Source organism: Drosophila suzukii, chromosome X, assembly GCF_043229965.1.
Source record: "Drosophila suzukii chromosome X, CBGP_Dsuzu_IsoJpt1.0, whole genome shotgun sequence".
In the NCBI taxonomy this organism is placed as follows: domain Eukaryota; kingdom Metazoa; phylum Arthropoda; class Insecta; order Diptera; family Drosophilidae; genus Drosophila; species Drosophila suzukii.
The window spans coordinates 24,702,980-24,725,843 of record NC_092084.1 but is presented as its reverse complement, the minus strand read 5'-3'; the positions used below and the strand labels follow the sequence as shown (position 1 = coordinate 24,725,843).

General features: G+C 39.7%; 2 protein-coding genes across 3 annotated transcripts; both read left to right on the top strand.

The window, feature by feature from the left end:
• Positions 1–699: 699 nt before the first annotated feature.
• Positions 700–7,062, top strand: Tango5 (Transport and Golgi organization 5). Its single transcript, XM_017067776.4, has 5 exons — positions 700–855; positions 3,625–4,077; positions 4,138–4,419; positions 4,892–5,198; positions 5,686–7,062. Exons 2-5 carry the CDS (start codon positions 3,644–3,646, stop codon positions 6,211–6,213), a joined length of 1,551 nt encoding a protein of 516 aa, XP_016923265.2. The 5' UTR covers positions 700–855; positions 3,625–3,643; the 3' UTR covers positions 6,214–7,062.
• A 4,717-nt stretch (positions 7,063–11,779) lies between these two features.
• Positions 11,780–22,818, top strand: Rph (Rabphilin). 2 transcript variants are annotated; one of them, XM_017067814.4, is made up of 5 exons: positions 11,780–12,026; positions 17,524–17,987; positions 19,622–20,487; positions 21,483–21,697; positions 21,759–22,818. In XM_017067814.4, exons 1-5 carry the CDS (start codon positions 11,950–11,952, stop codon positions 22,060–22,062), a joined length of 1,926 nt encoding a protein of 641 aa, XP_016923303.2. In that variant the 5' UTR covers positions 11,780–11,949; the 3' UTR covers positions 22,063–22,818. The 2 variants fall into 2 exon arrangements, with proteins under 2 accessions (XP_016923303.2, XP_065724082.2); XM_065868010.2 differs by lacking the exons at positions 11,780–12,026; positions 17,524–17,987 and adding an exon at positions 18,940–19,511 and having other exon boundaries at positions 21,759–22,817.
• Positions 22,819–22,864: the final 46 nt, after the last annotated feature.

Sequence of the window (22,864 nt, the reverse complement as noted above, 5' to 3'; positions counted from 1 at the left end):
ATTGTATATTATCATTAACATTAAACTGATTGCGAGGCATGAGACAGGAACAAGTGATTTCTCACTGTTTCTACTTTTGTTGAAAGAACAATGCATTCTTATCTCTATTAAAAAGGAAATGAGTTCATACCATGGGTTGATGGTTTTTCTTGTATTTTGTTTAAGTAGGGGACAATAGGAATGATACTTTTTGTTGTGTTATTAAAATTAATCTGCTAGACAAAGAACTAGTTATTTGGTAACAATGGCTTTTGTTAAAACATTTGTATATTACAGGTAATTAGATAAATCATTTGGTTAAACGCTATTTTAGGGTTTTATCGTAAATAAACTATATTTTATGAGTTTATGCAAAACCATATTTACGTAGATTGTTAATCAATTTGTAATTGAGGCACATTCATTTTTGTTCAATGTTTAATTAGTGACAGATAGCATTGTTTTATAAAACTTACGTGGTACTAGCAAGACATAAACAATAAACGGTTAGTGGGTGACGTATTTGCTTTGTTTCGCTAATTAATTGCTTATCTTATCGCAACAAAGGGAACTCGCTTAGCATTTAAAATTGGCGCCCAGTATCTTTTTGATGGGCAGCACTGGCACCAACGGAAGCCTGGTCACACTAACGATAGCTAACTATTTTAAAACCGCGATACAGTCCATCTCGCTCTTCCCGCCAAGAAGGGCACGTGCAGAAAAGAGAGGGAAGAAGTGGCAAAAATACTGAATACTTGGCGATTTCTGCGCATGGCGTTTTCGGCATTTCTTCGGGAGCCACAGAAGACCCCAATGTAATTTTCAATGAATTAAATGTGAAACATCGTGCCAAAGTGCAGACAGTCAAAGAAGCAGGTAAATCAAATACACCTGGTCGGCTGCTAGAAGGCCAAAAGCACAAAAAGCCGGATAAAAGCGGACTAGTTACAAAACAGCCCAAAGAGGTGCAAAAAGGAAAAAGAAACTACCAACTATTGCGAATTGTTTGTTATTGCTGTGCTAGTGTTGTTGTTGTTGTTGTGACTCGTGACGATGGAAATTAGTGAACTAGTAACGAAGTTTAAAAAAAAAAACAAAAACAGTGGCAGCTCGGCAAATGATATATGTGGGCTCAATTGATTTTTGTGCCCTGTCTGGTTTGTTGTTGTTAGGGGGTGGTTTTAAAAACCCCTCGCAAAGCCACCACCCCCCCGACCCCGGGTTTTTGAACTCTGGGCGGAAAAACAGCTGCAACGATTGCCACACGAAAAGCAAAAAAAAAAAACAAAGTCGGGGAGAAAACTAAACTTAACACTTATTGAATTATGGCGAAACTCGCTGACTAAAACAAAAACAAAAGAATGAGAATAAGTGAAGAAACAACAACAACAGTCTTGTTTTTGTCCACTCAGCTTGTTTTTGTTGTCTTTCTCGCCGTCCGCTTTGTGCTCTTCTTCGCTTCTGTTTTGTGCTCCTGCTTCTGGTGGTCTGCTTCTTCTTGCTCTCTCCTCCCGTTTTTTTACGCGCATGTGGATTCATTTTATTGGTGCTCAAGTATCGCATGATAATCTCACGCTACGTCCCTCGTAATTGTTGTTGTAATCGCTGTTGGTTCTGCTCGTGGAGCTTTGTTGTTGTGCTTTTCCGCCTCTCCCACACACACACTCAGTCAGTCAGTCACACACATTGGCACCGCCAGCTTGCCGAAAACTGAAGCCATTTTCCCAGCAAATCAAATTCAATTTAGAAAACTATCAACTAACCCGCAGAATGTGAGAAAAAAATTTAAGTCTAGGCAAGCCAAAGATTCAGTACCCTAACTTTTTGAAAACCCTCAAGAACTGTTCAAAGATCTTTCCTAAACAAAAACATCAAGGTATAGTTTCGATACTACCATAAGTCAAAAAATGGTGTACCCTTACTTTTAAAAAAAACCCTCGAGTGCTTTTCAAAGATCTTTCCTAAATACAAGACAACAACAAGATATAGTTTCGATATTACCAAAACTCAAAGATGTTCTTTCCTTACTTTGAAAAACCCTAAGAACTTTTCAAAGATCTTTCCTAATAAAATGTCAAGGTATAGTTTTGATATTACCATAAGTCAAAAAATGGTGTACCCTTACTTTAAAAAAAACCCTCGAGTGCTTTTCAAAGGTCTTTTCTAAATACAAGACTACAACAAGATATAAACTCAAAGATATTCTTCCCTTACTTTGAAAAACCCTAAGATCTTTTCAAAGATCTTTCCTAAAAAAATATCAAGGTATAGTTTCGATAATACCATAAGTCAAAAAATGGTGTACCCTTACTTTTAAATAAACCCTCGAGTGCTTTTCAAAGATCTTTCGTAAATATAAAACAACAACAAGATATTCTTTTGATATAACCAAAACTCAAAGATTTTCTTCCCTTACTTTGAAAAACCCTAAGAACTTTTCGAAGATCTTTTCTAAACAAGAACACCAACGAAATATAGTTTCTATATTACCAAAAGTCAAAAAATGGTGTACCCTTACTTTTCAAAAAACCCTCGAGTGCTTTTCAAAGATCTCTCCTAAATATAAAACAACAAGATATAGTTTCGATATTACCAAAACTCAAAGACTTTCTTCCCTTACTTTGAAAAACCCTAAGAACTTTTCGAAGATCTTTTCTAAACAAGAACACCAACGAAAAATAGTTTCTATATTACCAAAAGTCAAAAAATGTTGTATACAAAATTGGAAAAACCCTCAAGAATTTGTTTAAAGATCTTTTCTATCTATCTTTATTTATTATTTTAAATTTATTTATTTCACTATTTAACTACTGTTATTTTTATTTATTAAAGTTGAATACATTTTTGGTTCTTCTAGCTATATAATGTTTTGCTATCAATTCCGATTGATACCATTGTTAGAGTTTAAAAATCTTATTTTTTAATATCCCTTAAAGGATTTGAAGACAAAAATGGCTTAGCTCATACTCACTGTCATAATTTTTATCACTTATACGAATCGTGGCAATTCTGACACATGTGAATTTAAATGTGAGTCATGGAAAAAACCTACGTGTTATTATTTTTTTAAATTATAATAAAACATATTGTATACCTTTTAATTTTATTTCATTCAACTCAAATAAAAATAGATTGTCAACTGAGATTGCCCTGATAAGAGGATAAACTAGTGGAACCCAAAGATTAACCACTCTCAAAATTATCTTTAACCGTTGAGCTCGGGTTATAACCTAGTTTATTATCACATAGGCATGTATCCCCTTATCAGTGCCCAAGTACTTTTGAGACTCCCAGCTGTCGTCCAAATGATAGTACCCTTTGCCAGGGCATGACACAAACATACGAAATCAGGGCAAGCTCGTTGGAACAATTCGAAATTATAGTAGCATTCAGTAGAGTACACTTTGCACCCTCGCCAGTCGAAAGCTTATCAGTTTATCAGTGCCACTGGCGGGCATTTTTCGTTTCTCGGTCCTGACACTTTTCACGAACACTCTTTTTGCAGTGCGTGCTGCCGGGAAACGGTCTAAATTTAAAATTCCTTAAATTTACGGTCACCGATTCGAAACGAGATTCGACTAACCAATTGGACTTACTGTCTTTTTTTCCCATTTTTATTTATGCAAAAAAAAAAACGAAACACAGCCGCTTGCCAACCGCTTAAATGTCACAACACTCGAAAAAGGAGAGCAGCAGTGGCCATGCGATCCAGAGCAATCGACAACACAGCAGCGGCAACAGCAACAGCAACAACAAGAGCCACAAGCGGCAGGCGGCCAATGGCAATCTGAAGGCCCAGTCGAACTCCCACCACCCCCACAGCCAAACCTCCTCGAAATCGCTAAGTAGCAGCAGCGGCAGCGGCAGCTCCAGCAGCAGCAGCAGTAGAAGCCTCAGCGGGAGCAGCATGCAGGACACCAGCACATCCTTGCTGCCGGCGGCGGCGGCTGGCAAGGCACAGAAGAAGAACCAAAAAGACAAACAGCGGGAGCGGGAGCGCGCGGAACGCAGCCAGCTGGTCCTCTGGCGACATCCCCTGCAGACCACCAAGTACTGCGGCCTCGAGCTGGCCGCTCTCCTGCGGACGTGGAGCATCAGGTGAGCACCATCTGGTCAGGCTGCATCTCTGGAAACTAATAACCCATCTTCTTCTTATAGACTACTGCAGCAGCGACTCTTGCTGGCCGCCCTGATAGTATTAGGCATCGTATTTAGCGTAATTTACAAAATAGACGGCCCCCATCAGTTGGCCATCGAGTTTGTGCGCAGGAACACCTGGTTCTTCGTCTACTGGCTGGGCCTGGGCGTCCTGTCCTCGGTGGGATTGGGCACTGGACTGCACACGTTCCTGCTCTACCTGGGGCCGCACATAGCCAGCGTCACGCTGGCCGCCTACGAGTGCAACTCGCTACGATTCCCACAGCCCCCGTATCCCGATGAGTGAGTATCTCTAAACTGCAGACACTCAAGGAAAACTTTCATCAATTGGTGTGGTTTCCCCTAAAAGCCTTGGCTCCGTGGAATAGAGCGGAATGAAATAACACTGCGGCTGAAAATGAAATTGGACCCCGAGGTCTTAATTCATTTTTAAAAGTGAAGTAAAGCCGCGACTCAAAAATGAAATAAGGCAGCGCGGCCTTATCTGATATATGCCTCATTTATTTTTGAGTTACGGCTCTATTTCGCTTTTCAAAGCGAATAAAGACCACGGGGTCTTACCCATTAGGTCTAATATTCCTCTCCTAAGAGCTTTTAAAGATTTAGAGTCAATGATATGGTGGTGTTAGGTTCGATTCCATTTTATTCTTGTATTAACATTTTTAAAAAACAAATGAAAACTAAACCAGTTGATGTATCTAAATTTGTTTCATATCTGCTCATTATTAACCCATTTTTTTTATTGAACCCACAGTATTATCTGTCCCGAGGAGCCGTACGACAAGCGGGTGCCAAACATCTGGTCCATCATGTCAAAGGTGCGAATGGAGGCCTTCCTCTGGGGAGCGGGAACGGCGCTGGGCGAGCTGCCGCCGTACTTCATGGCCAAGGCGGCGAGGCTCTCCGGCTACGATCCAGAGGATGCCGAGGAGCTTGCCGAGTTCGAGGCCCTCAACGCGAAGCGCCACCAAAAGAACCTCAGTCTGATGGACAAGGGCAAGCTGTTCATGGAGCGCGTGGTGGAGCGCGTCGGATTCTTTGGCATCCTGGCCTGTGCAAGCGTGAGTGGTGAAAATCGCTACCCAGCGTGCTCCTCAGATAATCAGTCGTTAAAACAAATTGCACAGTTGATTGGAAAATCACATTTGATATTCTATAATAACTTACAAGAATGATTGAAATGAAAGGATATAATCTCATCTCAATTATTGAAACTTAACTGAATGTAGTCCTTAATATCCTTAAAAACTTGTATTTCTATTTTTTTATGATCGAATACATATACCTTCAAGTCTTGATATTTTTGCAGACTATTAACCCTAAAACCAATCCTAATTTTGATTGTAATATCACTTTTGATACGCTGTAACAAATAACGTTGAAGGAAGATTTTAACAAAACTAAATATAGACCTTTAAATAACACTTTTACGTTCTTAATAATAGAATACAGATAACTTTTATAACCATTTAAAATCCTGATATTTTCGAACTAAGTTCTACATTGCCATCGATTCTTCTAATAAGAAATGTGTTTTGTCCCTTGCAGATTCCCAATCCCCTGTTCGATCTGGCAGGAATCACATGCGGCCACTTCCTGGTGCCATTCTGGACGTTCTTCGGAGCCACGCTGATTGGCAAGGCGGTGATCAAGATGCACATCCAGAAGATCTTCGTGATCATCGCCTTCAATGAGACGCTGATCGAGCGGGCCGTCGATCTCCTGGCCTCGCTGCCGCTGCTCGGTCACAAGCTGCAGGAGCCGTTCAAGTCCTTCCTGAAGAACCAGAAGCAGCGACTGCATCGCCAGCAGCGAGGAGCGGCGGGCGCGGGAGCCGGAGCTGGAGATTCGGGCAACCTGCTGTCCAGGATCTTCGAGACATTCGTCATCGGCATGGTGTGCTACTTCGTGGTGTCCATCGTCAACTCGCTGGCCCAGAGCTACCACAAGAGGCTGCACAAAAAACCGCCGACCGGAGCTGGAGCTGGAGCAGCGACCACGCCCACTCGACTGGCGGCGGCGGCTGCGGCGGGGCCGAGCAAGAAGTCGGGAAAGCAGAAAGCTTTACGGGACTAGAGATGAATCGCTAGAAATGTTTTTCGTTGTTTTAACCCAAACCCCGAAATCATCATACCCAGCCCTCCTTTCGATTAAATTATTTTGTTTACTGCGGCTTTCGCTCTTAGTCAAATTATGTATTGTATGTGAGTGTGACCGCGAGAGAAAGAGACGGCCACCAAGCCAGAGGAATTTACCTTGTAGACTAGATTAGGTAAAAAAGTTAAAGTAAAAGTAATGCGTGTAGTAGCCCACAACAATAGCCAGAGCAGAATATATTTTAGTAATGTACAAGCAAAAAGAAAACACCTTAGCAATTTTCTGTGTGAGTCTCGATTTGATGTAACGAAAGTGAGAGAGACGCAGCTAGTCGCGCCTAATGAAAAGCAAATTGTGCAAAAGTTGTGCAAAAGACAAACAAGCCAGAGCAAACAGAGAACCCAAAATAAGTTGTAGCCGAGAGCGATGAAAAGGTATGAAAAAGATTTAAAAGTGCTGAAAAATAAATGAAATATGGATATACAAATTAAAGCAAATTTAAATGGGTTTTCAGTGGGTCAAGTTTATGGGCCGCCTTGAGCAAAAGTAATTAATCCAAACACAAAAGCCTGGCTTGATTAAAAACTAAATGCTGTAAAATAAACGATATACGGATACAGAATTAAAGGCCTACAAATGTACGTATCAGTTTACAAGGAACTGAATCGGTTTAACTGGAAAGTCAGTTGATTATCATGCGGATAAGCAAGCTGTTCTTAAGATTCCCGGTTAAACCCCTTAAACAGAGAACATTTAACTGAATATAGTGTGGGAGGAAAAAATTAAATAACTAAGTGCAAATTAATAAATAAATTATGAATATACAAATCTTCGGCGTTTTCTAATTGAAGGCAATAATAAAAAGTAAGTTGTTGCTTTATGGAATACCTAATGCAAATACTGAAAAACATAAAAAAAGACAAATTAACAATAAATCGTTAGAAAATTAATTCCGTTTATTGATTATTAACAATATGATTTATGGTTTATTAAAAAAGAATTCAATATAATTCTATGATAAAATTTTATTAAAAAATAAGGAATTAAGTTTGAGTTTGTAATCGTAAAACGATTATTTTTCTCTTCACAGGCATTGCATATAAAGAGTATCCCCCTTAAAGACGACAAAACAGATGTGCTGAGTAAGAAAATACAAAAAGCATAGATAATACCAGTTGACAGCAGTGGGAATTGAGGCTAAAAATTAAAGATAATACTTGTTAAAGGGGGTCAGCGGTTGGTAAAATAGCAAAATCCGCTGATTGCCCGGGGATACCCAGAAAATCCGTTATCAACAGTTGGCTAACAGCTCGAAATCAAGCTGGCACTCATTAAGCCAAATAGATGCTGGCCCATGGCTACGGCTCAATTGTTCCCCTTCCTCTCACTCGATTTCCCTCTCTTTCTCACTCTCTTAGAATCTGGCTCGAAGGACAATTGCCGCTGCTGGCATGTAAGAGTACTGCACAGAAGAAAAAAATGTGTAGGCAACAATTTTACTATTTTGCTGGTAAATGTACACATAACTTTTAGCATTATTATTTATTTACCATTATTTTCCCAAATATATTAAAAATTGCTACTAGCTCTCTCCCTTATTGATTATAGTCTGAAATCTTTGAGTGAGATCGAGATTTTCTTTATTTTACCATTTATATAGGATTTAAAAAAAATGATATCAAAAATTAGTATAATGTTCTATACATAAACCTTGTTGAACTCTAAACATTTTTTTCGTGGGACCTCCATGAGTTTCCCCAGAATTAATTAAAACAGTTTATAATAAGTTAGTTTAATACAAATTATGTTGCCACAAACTGTTTTCGACCGTTCTAGGCGCTACTTAAACGACGCGACTAGCTAAGAGATATTGTATATTCGTCCCACCAAATTTATTTTGCTTAACCCAAGAAAATGCAAGATATCCGATTGGCAGTAAAAAATCAAAGACAGCGACTAAAATTGTACCATAGAATAATGTAAAATAGATATTGGAAATTATACTAATCCCTCTCTCACACTTCTTTTTAAATAATGTTAAATCGAAAAAAAATAAGAAGAAAAGAGGGCGACTAAAACTTTACCTTAGAATAATGTAATGTAGATATTGAAAATTGCAATTTTCTTTTTTAAAATAATTTAAAATCGATAAAGAGTAAAAATGCAAGACAGCGACTCAAAATTTACCATAGAATATTGTAAAATAGTTATGGGAAATTGCAATTTTCTCCTACTCTCTCTATTTTTTTTTTAAATAATGTTTAATCAATAAATGGAGATAAAGCATGCCATCAACTATAACTTTACCACTGAATAATGTTAAACTAATATTGCACACAAAATTTGGTTGGTAAAATTGACCAATGCAGATAGTTTAGTAAATATAAAAATTGTACTCTATTTTTTTAAAATGGTTGTATATGTATTTGTTTTTGCTTTGTTTACTATTTAATATTTAAGCCACTATTAACATAGTTACGTTCACGTGATGTGTGCATTTTGTTATTGCAATAGTAAATAGTTGATTAACTGTCAAAAATAGTTATTCTAACATCTATCTTCCAAACAAAACTATGCAACAATAACTTTTCATTTTTCTCCAATGTGTTGTTTTTAATTCCCAATTGGGTAATGCGTCTCCTACACCTAGACTCCCAAGTCAGGTTTGAAAATTTAAGACTACTCAAAACTAATATTCACTAAAGTCTTCAACATACTTCTACACTACCTGTAAGTCACTTTTAAAAGTGCAACTTGAAAATAACTTTTTTATTTTGCTTACAACTAACCATGCTACAGTGGCGTATCTATAAGTTTAATGAACAATTTTATACATTTTTTAGGTATATATTTACTATAAAAATTAACTAACTATATTTAGTGGGTTGAATAACTATAAAAATAGTGATTTAACTAAAATCAATTTATTGGGCCCATTCTAACCTTTCTTTATAGTTACTTTTTGACATATTACGCAAGAGTAACTAGTTGATGGGTAAAATTGACAATGTGATGGTAGGGACCGTTTTACTAATATTATATATTGCTCAATTTTACCAATCGATTTTTTTGTGTGTGGATATTGTAATTTTCTTTTTCTAAATCTTTTAAAAAATACGCTAAAACTTCTTTATTTGAAAAATGACACTATGCCATTTTTTTAATCTTTTGAACATATAAAAGTGATACGCTCCGTGTCAAGTTAAACACAGAATTTCATAAGAAATAGTACATATTTTATCAGTGTGGTTGATGGCAGAGGCGAGGAGAGGGAAAGGGAGGAAGGGACAGAGGAGCCATGATGCGGACGCGCTTTGAATGCCTAATCCTGTCAACATTTACAGCTAACAAAAACAACAACAACTGGCAGGAAGGCAAACAGCGATGACAACTGCCAGCGGCCAAGCGGTGAAAGCCGTCACACAGTGTCAACACTACACTACACAGCACAACACAACACACTCCTGCTTGGATGGGATGGACAGTGGGACAGTGGGACAGATGGACAGGACGAAAAGGACGAGACGTGCGAATTGTCGGCCGAGCAGAACTTTGCACGTACGTTAAATATTTTCATTTAGCTGTCAGCATTTATTTAAAATGGACACTCTGTAAGAGAAAAAGGGGTGATATATGTATGCTCGTACAGTGAACACCAAGGAGCGGGTACACAGTACTCCTTACTGCATACATTCCACTTGGCTGCGTAGGTGGGTGTGGCACCTCACAGATAGACAGACAGGCAGATATGGGAGTCGCAGGCTATGTACGTGAGTGGTATGGCAATCGGCCGAGTCCTGTCGCCTTTGACATTGGTTGATGGTGATGCATACACCTCACAGAAGCGGTGTAGGAGCATAGCCTCCGTTTTGGGTCGTAAAACTTTCACCTTTCTCCCGTTTTTACGCCACTTCAAAATCAACATCCTTCACGGCTTGGCATTTCAGCCGGACCTTGGACCTTGGCCTCTGGGTAAACAGAATTTTGCAGAATTCAGACAGATAGAGATACTAGCTGGGATGACATTCTGTAAGCCAGAAGTCAGATTCTGAATCCTTCGTCGCATGGAATTCTGCACTCTTTTTGATTCTTGAAAAACGTGCCCTTTTTCTTTTTCAACAAAAGCCCCACCGGAAAGTATGCAATACAATTATGTTGCGAGGAAGCGGGACAGGCAAAGCAAAGCCTGAGAGAGCGAGTGAGACAGATACAGACCGAGCCTTTATTCAGTGCGAACCACATGGCTATTTTCACGCCAAAAATTGAACTTCATTAGCTAATAAACTAATTACCACAACAAGGGAAATTCATAAAAATGAAGGTATTGGTATTTGAATAAAAAACTTAGATTGCTAAGTAAGTTATATAATACTAAATGATATTATATATTAATAACTATAATTTTAAATTATATTTTAAATAATATATGTAGAACAGAATCAGAAAATCTTTGAAAATTTAGGAACAGCAATAAGGCCCAGAGAAAAAATATAGATAATTACATATTGTTCTCATATTTCGAAATAAATTCGGGGCTTTTGAATTGAAAACATATAGTAGCATACTTCCAAGCACCTTTCAATAATTCAAAAAAAACAATAATATGTGGGTTTCAGAATAAAACAACAGGAAGAGATATCCTAAATTTCAGCTACCAGAGAGTGGAAAAAATTGACAGCACAGATGGTGCGTTTTAGAAGGCTTGGGTCCGCGAGCTTTGCTTTCGGCCTGTGCGCGTGCAAATATGACAAAGCTCCAGCAGAACCCATCCCCTGCCCACCACCTCCACCTCCGCCACGGTGCCCGGCACTTTGGTATCTTCCTGCGCGTGGCCATATGGTCGTTAGCCGACTCCACTGTGCAACAGGCGGGGCGAGGGTGGCTGCGGAGGCAGGCGAGGCGATAGTTTCTAGGGATGACCCCTTGGATCTATGAACCTATCGATCAACTAGTCTAATATGGTGGCTCACGGCCATATTACTATTTATTACTAAGTAAACTAGTGGTATGTTTAAGTTTGTTGGTAAACCTTTTGAAACCAGAAATTCTACCAATTTAATTCATTCTCTGTCTAACCTATCGGTTTTTTTTTTTAATATAATATAATAGGTTTATCTAAGAACAAAATATATTCTGTTATCCTGATTTCTCTTTCTAATTCTTAAAAATTCGTTCAAAATTCTTACATCCGACCAGAAGTTTGCAATGACAGGTGGTTTATTATCCCTTAGAAATTGAGGACCAACGTTTCAGCAGCAGCCGATATGTAGGCAATGAAAATACATTTTTGGGTATCCTTTGAAATACAATGTTTCGTTTTTTTCTTTTAAATAAAAAGATATCACATACCACATGACCTATTAAAAAAGAATATTTTATATCATCAGATCACTTATCCTAACCTCCATTTCCATGTACCCCATAGACTTCTGTCACACATCCCTCTTCGATACTCCCCGACTTCGAAAGTGCCACCCCTGGCGGCTGCGATAACGGTTAAAGGCCGACTCCATTTGGCCATTCGCCTTTGCCGTTCGCCTTTCCTTCGACCGCGTTGCGTTGCGTCAGTCGCACACCAGCTGCCCGCGCACTCGGACGTGTTTTCGCATCCGTTTTGGGCCCAATCTCGTACCGCCCAATAAGCCAAAGAATAACAAATACGAAAGGGGCCAGCGGACCGGAGCTTAATATACGAATATAATGTGACTGGACACGATGGACTTCCAGAATCGCAACAACACGGCCAACAAGTTCGTCTGCCCGAGCGACAGGCAACTGGCCCTGCGTGCCAAGTAAGTACGGTGTATTTGCAATTGCATTTCGCATTTTGCATGCATAAAGTGAGCAAAGCGTATAAAGGTACATAGTGCATACAGTGTAGACGGCACATTATCCTCGAAATGGCATTGAAATGCAACAATTGGCTTTCCTATTGAGTGCGTCACAGCAGCTGCAATGATAAGAGTGCTTTCTCAGTTTTTTCTATTTTTTTGCGGTGTTTTTCTGTGTGAGTCCTTATAACAAAAAACAACCAGCGACAATGTGACAAAAGCTTTGGCCATAATTTAATTAACTTTGACTCTGTGTGCGTGTGGTTGCGGCTGATTAGCCGAAAGCCTAATCAAATCAAATACATGTGCGCACTCACACAGGGAAGGCACATACATATGGGGATATATCATATGAAGTGCGGTATAGAGTGTCCCTGAGCTGTCAAGTATAGAGCTTGGGAGTGTGGGTACTCAAGGAAAACCGCGTGTGACCATGTGTTTTGTGCGCCAACTCTCTAATCATAATTGTTGCATGCTGACAGATTAATTAAATTTTAATAACGCACCATTTTTTACGACACTTTCGCCAGCCAGCCAGAGGTTTTTATGGCCCCTCGCAGAGGCTTTCATTTATTTACTGCAATTGACGGAGAGCTTAAGTAAAAGAAATAAAAAAAAGGAAAAAAAAGGCGCGGGGGCCATTTACATGATTTGCAAAGCAACCGAATCCTTCAATCCACAAAACGAAATGGAACCATTTGCCCGGTTCCCAGCGAGTAGTACACGTATTACCCCCCATTTATCCCCAACATATGCTCTGCATAGCATACTGTTTGGGGCCAACCAACTCAATTCGACTCAAATCAATCCCAGCTGACTGTAAATGCGACTTGGGCGCATTAAAAATACAAAAAACGCCGCACACAGACACGCACAGCGGGGAGTTTTTGGGGTGGTTCTGGGTGGGTGAAGGTTGGCAGGTTTCAAGTGTGCAATTTACACTTCCGTTCGCCCGCTACATTGTAAGCACTCACGCCAAGTTAGGGTGAACCTGGTTTAACCACTATTTCATCAGCATTAACCTACCAGAAAAGCAATACATTTTATTGCACATAAGAAAAAATAAAATGATCTAAAAATGGACTCTACAAAGATAGTATTGTTAGTTTTTCAACTGTTTGAATAATACGCTTATAACGGAGTTTGAATAATTGCATTTGAAGTCACCTGATGATTCTGATACAACTATATTTTCCATTATATTACAAAAATCACAAACAATGTTTTTTTACATATACCTGCTCCTTTTTTTTATGTCAGCTAGTTTTGGAGAGTCACTTTAATTATTTTAAATTTAACTTTTCACGAAACGTTAAACCAAGTGACCTGTACTAACCTGCGTATGAGTGATATTCTACAATATAATGTGTGATTAAAATGAATTATTAAAATGTTAGAAATAACTGTTAAAATGTTCCTCAGTGATATAATTAGTAAATATAATATTTTATTTATTTAAATAAAGGTATTTGCATTTGCTATAACGAAACAAATAGTGTGCGTATAAGTAATATTGCACAAACTTTTTCGTGGTACTATTCTGAGTTCGTTAAACTGAATCAATTATCTGGCATTAAACCAAGGCCCACTTTAACACACAGCAGCATAGAAACAAAGAGCTTTTTGTGCGTTTGCTAGCGAGTGAGGGGTTACAGGGAGGTCAGGGTGGACCTGTAGTACCAGTGCCAAAGGTTTGGGGTGGCTGAGCAGTGAACACTAAGCACTGAGCTCGTGGCATTGGCTCCGTACTTGAAATTCAAATTACAGCTCAAGGGAGTCGGAGTCCCACTTCCACAACCACGTCCACGTCCACGTTCACATCCACATCCACTTTCACATCCACATCCACTTCCACATCCACTTCCACTTCTACATCCGCAGAAACTCAGGGAAGTGAAAGAAGCTAAAAGGCAAGTGGAGAATTAACTGGAAACTCAAATCGCGGCCACATACCAGACGCTCCTCCAGTGCGTTTGGTTTAGGATGCTTAACTATGCAAATGAGACGATCTTTGCCAAGCCACCAAATCTGAGACACGCATTTTGACTTTTATTAAATTCAGCTCAAGCCGCAAAGTAACATAAGCGACATTTATTTTGAAATCATCTTTAAGAAGGGACATGCGGCTGTTAAAAAAAGGTCATAACACTCACATATATCGAAACACATAACGGCAGGGACAATTCCAAGAAAAAGTGTATCCCAATAAAGCTACAGAGTACTGCATTTAAATCGGAAGCGAACTCAGGTCCGAACACAAAGCTTGCTTTTCCCCTTTCAAAAGGAAATTGAGCTTCACGTTATATTTCTTATTTTTTGCTTTGCTCTTTTTTCTTTAGTTCACTTTTGAACTGAAGGAGCCCAGGAGGAATTGTGAATTGAGGTAAATTGAGGCTTCTTATTGTTAGGACCAGACTTTTATATTTGCTCTTGTAAGAGAACTTTTCAATTAGCCACATTGACCAAAGTTTTGAGACCTAGTAAAGTTTGGGTACTTGATAAAGTTGGTTAAAATATTCAATATTCTTTCTGTAGAAATTTACCCAATTGGCGAATATATGAAGTAAAATAATACGATTTCTTCCCCGACTATATATTTGCCATGAGTGCTCTAGTGCTTTATACTTAAGTTAAATTGTTAGTTGTTTGTTCAGCGCTAGGAAAATAAATAAATAATAATAATAATGTTAAAGTAGAACAACAAATAATACAAAAAAGTATCTCCCATTTGCTGTAAATATTTATATTTTGGTCAATATTCCAATAAAATGTCATGCTTATTTATATCCCAAAAAAGTCATTTCACGGTGAATTTCTTCTTTAATAGCGAGTTCACTGCTTATCCTTTGATAGATTACATTTCAAGATAATCAAGTTAAGGCCAAAAATTGACTTCGTCATGCAGTCAAATGTAATTAAAGTTATTTTCGCATATTCTCTTTCTTGCGGGAAGGATACTGCCTGAATTCGCAGTTAAGTTCATGGTCATGATTGCCCAAGCTCAGTATGAAACAATCAGATTTTTGGCAACGATAAACTTCGGCCTAACCATCAATTGGGGGGCTGGCGCTCAACTCAAGCCGCAGGACAGGACTTTATCCCTGTTCCTGTCCCCAGGACATGGGTTAAATGTCACTCAAGTGCCTCGATCGGGGCGAAACTTTGAGTGCCTGGTGTGCGGCTCCCTATTTATTTGCTTATTCGGGAAAAAACCTCGTTGCCACAGAGGCAAATGTTGATAGAGCACTAACCGAATTTGTAATTTAATTATTATGTTAAGGAACCTGCAAGGGCATTTAGGCCAACGCCCACCCTCCCAAAAACACGCTCTCGCACACACAGACCGTGGAACCAACTCACATGGCCTCACAATCAGATATATGTATATGAATACAAGGGAAGTCAATAAACCCGACGTGAAGGCAACACGCACCCACTTGTTTTCAAAAAACGAAGCTTAGGCATAACATGGCGAAACGGAACAATCAGGAGCAATGCAAATGAGCCAGTTCCTTCAAAAACTCGGTTTTTTATAGAAATTCAGAAGCCACAAAATTGACTACGGGCTTGAAATCACTTTTGAAGGTGACTAAAAGTATGCAACAGTATATTTTTAGCCCGGAAGTCTTATGAATTCATACCGTAAGACGACGTTCTTTATTTACTGCATATTTTTAGACACCTCAAGAAGTAAATAGTGGTCAGACATGTGGTAAAGTTGTTGGAATTTATTTGTAAACATCGAGGTTTAAAATTTCCATAGTTAATTTAAAATCTTATTTTAATACTTGTGTGAGAATGGAAAGCATGTATTTGACTCTTTGAAAACGAACTTGGTTTCCCAAAAGTACGCAACAGTATAATTTTAGCCAGGAAGCCATGAATTGATACCGTAAGACGACGTTCTTTATTACTGCATACTTTTTGACACCTTTAGAAGTAATAAGTGGCCAGAAATGTGGTGTAGCTGTTCAAATTTATTTGTAAACATCGGGATTTAAAATGCAATATCCATATTTAATTTAAAATTTAAAAAAATTATCTTAATACTTGTGTGAGAATGGAAAGCGTGCTTTTGACTCTTTGAAAACGAACTCGGTCTCCTTCGTTTTATGAGTAATGGGTGAAATGAACCGAGCACTTGGGACCCAACAGCATGAACGAGTTAATTAACTTTGAACCCGACATTTTTGGCCAAGTGGCTGGGCAACATGGAAACCGCATTAGGCGACCCACAACTAACGATGCTCATTAGGCAGCCACTCATCCCTGCCCACCCACTTTTACACCTTTTACACATTTGCGTAGAAGCCGCCGCATTTATAATTTTCCGCCTTGCCGGGTTAACCACAAACAACAAGCTAAGATCGATTTCTAATGATAATCTAAATCAATTTTAAATAGCAAAAGATTGTTGATTTTCATCCATTAGTACAATTGTGAATCGTGCAACATAAAATGTTAGACAAATCCCCGATTTTTGTATGGCATTTAAAAATGATGTCTTAAAATATGCTTAGAAATTGTAAATTATTGTTATTCCTAGAGACCGACTGATTTGAAAAGTTTGCTACTACGCCTATTATAACAATTATGCCAACTGAAACACTAATTTTTAGGGCGGAAAAAGATATTATTATTATTATTATATTTTTTCGGAAAAATTGGAATCTGATTTTAGTCCAAAATACCCCTTATCTTAGAGGTTTTTTGATGGTGGTTTAGCCAAATCAAGGCATTCGGCATCTGTTTTGAACAGCTTGCTACTTTTGCTAACGATCCCGTCACTTTAACGAACATTTATTTTATTACCAATTTTCGCATTTCTCTCACTTGCATTACATCGTTTTTTTTACGGAAATTGGTAAAAATAAATAATGTCCATGTTTGAATGTCAGTGAATTGAAAATTAAATTACGAGTCTAACTTTAGTTGATATGACATACACAGAGAAAAATAGTCAAGTACATTGTTCTTGAATTGAGAACATTCGTTCTTAAAAACCGTGTGAGTACATTTTGGTATCAATGTTCTCGAAACTAGAAGGAAAAGGTGAGAAAAGAAAAGTTAAATTGAGTTTATTTAACAACTTTTTAATAAGTATACACTACTGACTGGACTTATAGTTTATTTGTTGAGATATACAATGTAAATACCGCCAATTCAACTTGTCGTTCTCTTTTAAGAACATTTTTAACTTAGATAAGAAGGTCAGAATTTTCTCTGTGTACCTACAGGTATGACAATCCTCAATCTGACCCTTATTTGCATTACGCCAACTCTAAATGCTCTAAATTTTGGTCAAAAATGCTCTTTTTTTTTAGCGGTATTCCAATGCCTCTGAGAATTTTCGTACTCTAAATATATTGTAGCATACTTCTAGAAGCCTTCTCAAATATTTCAAATTTCCAGAAATCACTTGGACCATGTTTAAAGTTCCCTTTACTTTTCTGTGCAGATTAAAGGCCGGCTGGAGCAGCTCGAAGACCAGTGAACCGCTGCGTCCGGAGGAGCAGGAGGCCATCATCTCGGTGATCCGGCGCAACGAGGAGATCGAGGTGGCCGAGCGGCAGCGGGTGGGACGGCTGGTGGAGCGGGTCGAGAAGATCAAGCAGCATGCGGTGGAGCGGGGGCCCAACTGCTGTCGCCTCTGCGGCGACACCTTCGGCATCCTGCGGCCGCACCGCATCCTGTGCGAGGACTGCCGCCAGTCGGTGTGCGCCAAGTGCAGCGTGGACATCAACATCCGGTACCACACCAGCGAGCGCTCCCGCGAGATCTGGCTGTGCCGCATCTGCTCCGAGACCCGCGAGATGTGGAAGAAGTCGGGCGCCTGGTTCTTCAAGGGCCTGCCCAAGTACGATATGCCGCGCAGTGCCAGTGCCACGCCCATTCCCACCCCAGGACCCGGATCCATGGCAGGTGGGTGGCATTTTTTTCGGGGGGTTTTCAAGAGCGTTCTGAATGGGAGCGATAGATAGCAGGCTAGGACGTGCCAGGAATTCAAACCCTTTGCCCTCATTCCTTAAAACTAAAGCGGAATCCAAGGGAAACCTTCAGTTATGCAAGACAATGACATTAGTTTGCCAAATGAGAACGTTTTATTTATCTTTATTCTAAAGCATACATTTTCTTTTAAGATTAGTTCATGTAGTACCTCTTAAATATTATATAAAGAAGATTTTTCAGTTAACTTGGTTGAACTCTGACAGCATCGTTTTTTTTAGTAATTTTAAGTTTATTGGTGTCTAAAAGTATGCACTAAGTTAAAGATAGCTGTCTCTCTAAATGAATTTATTGTACTTCTGAGCTTAAAATATACTGTTGCATACTTTTGCCACATAAAATGACATTTTAAAGTGATTTAAAAACCCTTGTGTGTATGGTCCCGTATGTTTATTTTACTTACTTTTTTCGATGTCCAGTGGTCAAGGTCGCATATTTTATTGGATACATAAAAACAGGAGCTTTAAAGGCCGTAATTCTTTTTAATCTCTCGAAAAGCATCAGAGACAAAATCGAATTTAATTAAGCACAACCTCTTTGAAGGCAACACAGAGAACGAAACTCGAATTTAAGCAGCAACAAGTATACTACACTGTTAAATATACTTTTTTTTATACAAACACATTAAAACGACAACTTATTGTGTATAAACTTTAGTACAGGGTTGTCTTTTTTACCTTACCAGTAGTTAGAAAGTAATAAAGCTCCTGAATTTAACACATTTTTAGTAAATTAGTTAAACAATTTCATTTTTTTGGCGAAATACCGAATGTTAAAAGCCCACGGAACACACAAATGTTTTTTTTAAAACAGCTAAACAATTGTTTTCGAATTTCGTTTCAGGAACATCATGAAATGTTTCCCTCTCAATAGTTCAATTCCAAATAAATCGTTATAGACGCTTCTTTATGGTAGCCATAATCAGAGCTTCAACTGGATGGGTTAAATTAAAAAGTCAATAAGTGTAGTTCGTTCAGAGTCATATAACAATTCCAACTTTAAAATCGGTTCGACAAATATGACAATGAAATTAATCAAGACACAAGAATTCTTCTCGAATTCTTCTGATGTTTCTCCCATTCCAGCTCAAAACTCATCAGTCGTCGATAAATCTATAATCTTTCATTCAGAGCAACACCACTAAAATACCTCCGACTTATCAACGACTATCGCTATTATCATCGTCCGCCCATCGCTATAATCGGGGTTCTATCTAGTTTATCGCTTATCGAAAAGATCGCAGTCTGTGAATCGGAATCTGATAGCCCAGAGTCTGGTCAGTAAGGCGGTTTTCCTAACTTCAAAGTATGATGGTCAGTTTTAGGTGCATTTCGATTGCTATCGATACCGATACAGCGCAGTCTTAATCGGAAATCGTGACCGTACGACTATCGCTATTATCGCACGAAACAGAGAATCGGAATTGCACCTGTTGTAAAGGTATTGCTTCTTTCCAAATTCGATTGAGAGCACTTGTTATCGGAAAAATCGACAACCTTTCGATGCTTGAGGTCTATCGCTAATCGATGTATTTGTCTCTGTCATCGCAGGAGACACGCGGGCCGTTCAAAGCTGTCATGCGACTCCGACGCGTCCGGCGCGGGTGAAGAAGCTCACGATCCGGGTGAACGACAGCAGCTCCAGCAGTAGCGGCCACTCGGAGCCGGAGGACGAGGTGGACGCCGGCGTGGTGGGCCTAGTGGGCGGTGGAGGCGTGGCCAAGGGCTTTTCCTCCTCCGGCCGATTGCAGCGGGAGGATAGCTTCCGGCTGAGGGCCTATGGATCCATACGCAGCTTCATCGATGGCGGCGAACGGAAGTTGTCCAACTCCTTCTTCTTTGGCCGCCAGCAGAGTCAACGGCCGTCGGAGTGTCCGGAATACGACAGCGTCAGCATGTCCAAGCTGAGAAGAGAGAGCAGTTTCCTGCGTCGCGGCTCCGTCAGCTCCTCCTGGTCGATCAGCGATAGCTCCGGCTCCGGATCCAACAACTCGGGCAACTCCCAGTCGCAATCGCAATCGCAATCGCAGTTCCAGCAGCACCATCAGCAACAGCAGCTGCACTGCCGGGATCCGCTGCTCGGTTGGCTGGAGATCGCCATCAGCTACCGGGAGGCCTTCCACAGCCTCGACTGCACCATGGTGCGGGCGAGGGATCTGCCGGCCATGGATGCCGCCGGACTGACGGATCCGTACTGCAAGCTCAACATCATCACGCCGGAGGCGCACACCAAGTACACGCGATGGCAGCGCACCAAGACGGTGCACAAGACCCGCAATCCGGAGTTTAACGAGACGCTGCAGTTCGTCGGCGTGGAGCCCGAGGAGCTGGGCAACTCGCTGCTCTACGTTGCCCTCTTCGACGACGACAAGTATGGCCACGACTTCCTCGGCGCCGCCAAGGTCTGCCTTTCCACGGTGAGTTTGGGGTGGTACACCAGAAAAAATTAGCTTTGCCTTTACAATTTTAAAATCACATTTGAAGGTGTCATAAAGTATGCTATAAAAATGTAAGCTACATCTTTCCCACTTTATGCTCCCTACTTTTTCAGCATACTTTTGAACACCTCGTTAACCGATTTCAGAACCATACCAACATTTTCTTGCTTCTTCTAAAGGTGTCTAAAAGTATGCTTTGAAAAATTAAACTCCTTCCCGACTTTATGTAGCAAATTGAATACTTTTAGACACCTTGTTAGACTGATTGCAAAACCATACCAAATTTCCTTGCTGTGCAGAACTTCGCAACCGTTGGGAAGCGTAATTGCTTCTAAGGCCCTCCGGCATATCCTGCTTCCAACTGAATTTATGCACAAACGTTGTGGCACAAAGGGATTCGGTTAATGTTGTAAAGCTACGTCCTTTTTGCAGTCGGGTACTTTCCGCTGACTTTCAGCTTATTTGGTTTCAACAACCAAGTAGTAATTGGATTTTAAAGTATTTAAACTAGCAACGGAAGGCGAAAGTCTGCTATGAACAAATTGAGCTATAAAAGGTTTCTTAACCGTTTAAAGTTCACATTAAAACATTTTTTATTTTTCTTATCCTATTGGGAAAGGGGTGTTCGTAAAATAATGACACTATGGTTTTGAAAACACCTTTGAAGATGTCTAAAACTATGCAGTGAACGAATGATCCTCAACTTTTAGATTGAATCCATTATTTTGCCGATTCCAAAAATATTGTTGCATACTTTTAGACATATTTCTAAGTGATGTTTATTGAAGTGAGTCAATTCAATAAGAACACATGCCAAAGTGAGCAAAAGATCATCGACTTTCAAAATATACACACTGTGTTACTCTTTAAAATAATTGTTACATACTGTTAGACACCTATGAAGTAAATTCAGTGATTTACTTAAATATCAAATTAAACTTAAATAAAATATTATCCAATTGATTCTTTTTCAGGTGCATAGCACTTCGCAGTACCGGATTTCGGTGCCCCTGGGCGTGGAGGACCAGTACAGCAACGCGGCGGAGATGGCCCAGAATTGGCCCAACGGCAAGATGCTGCTCTCACTGTGCTACAACACCAAGCGAAGGGCGCTGGTGGTGAACGTGAAGCAGTGCATCAACCTGATGGCCATGGACAACAACGGCAGCTCCGATCCCTTCGTCAAGATGTGAGTATCAGGATGCACCACTTAACCTTCTCTGAATTACCGCGAATATCCCTATGGATAGCCAACTCAAGCCGGATGCGCACAAGAACAAGAAGCACAAGACCAGCGTCAAGTGGCGCACGCTCAATCCGATCTTCAACGAGGAGTTCTACTTCGAGGCCAGTCCCCACGACCTCAACAAGGAGATGCTCATCCTGACCGTCTGGGACAAGGATCTCGGCAAGAGCAACGACTTCCTCGGCAGCCTGCAACTGGGCGCCCAGAGCAAGGGCGACCGCCTGCAGCAGTGGCTCGACTGCATCCGATTGCCAGACCACTTTCACGAAAAGTGGCATTGCCTCGCCCCCGATAATCCCGCCCACTGAGAGTACCCACCCATCCAATTCCCAACTCGATCCACCACAATTCAGTCGATTCGATCTTATCTGAACCGATATGGATGTTTTCCTGTAAGACACATTTTTACGAACTGATTTCTCAGCCAAGTTTCGAATCGTTTAAAAAATATATTTCGAATTTGGAATACATTTTTTTCAGTTTATTTTAATTAAAATATATCTTGAAAACCATCTCTAAGATTTTAGGTGAACAACCTTTCGTTATTTTATATTTTGTACTTTGAACATTTAATACTTTAAGCATTTTGAAAATTCCAGTGCTAGTAGTGTAGTTTTTCTGTATAATAATGCTGTATCAGATAACATCGATCGTATTTTGAATTTCTCAGAAAAAGGACATAACTAAGCCGAGAAATCAGATCGCGAAAATAAGGCTTTAGCTCCAAATATACACAAATATATATTAACATATACATACATATATATTATATACATATATTTTTGATAAGCCTGAATGGGTGTGAGTAAGCGAGCACAAGCTACAGAGCGAGAGAGCGCTAGGATGTTGTGTGTTTGAGTGACTGCTTTCCAAAATCTCGTACTTAACCCCCATTTTTTCTATGTCTATACTTTGGCTCCTAACGACATTTTTGTACACTGTATATAGCTTATTTAAGTGTCCTTACCAAGGGTTAACCAACATCAAAATCTTTTCGATTCATTGCTAAATTTAATCTATAATCAAACGTATACTTATGTACTTCAATATATCGAAATATATAAATCTATATTCTCAAAAAATAACAAATGCTTTTTTATTGTAAAGGGG

Coding starts and splice junctions, on each gene's coding strand:
- Tango5 (XM_017067776.4), top strand. CDS start 3,644: ATGTCACAACACTCGAAAAAGGAGAGCAGCAGTGGCCATGCGATCCAG. Junction 4,420..4,891: donor CAGCCCCCGTATCCCGATGA/GTGAGTATCTCT, acceptor TTGAACCCACAG/TATTATCTGTCCCGAGGAGC. Junction 5,199..5,685: donor GCATCCTGGCCTGTGCAAGC/GTGAGTGGTGAA, acceptor TGTCCCTTGCAG/ATTCCCAATCCCCTGTTCGA.
- Rph (XM_017067814.4), top strand. CDS start 11,950: ATGGACTTCCAGAATCGCAACAACACGGCCAACAAGTTCGTCTGCCCG. Junction 17,988..19,621: donor AGGACCCGGATCCATGGCAG/GTGGGTGGCATT, acceptor CTGTCATCGCAG/GAGACACGCGGGCCGTTCAA. Junction 20,488..21,482: donor CCAAGGTCTGCCTTTCCACG/GTGAGTTTGGGG, acceptor ATTCTTTTTCAG/GTGCATAGCACTTCGCAGTA.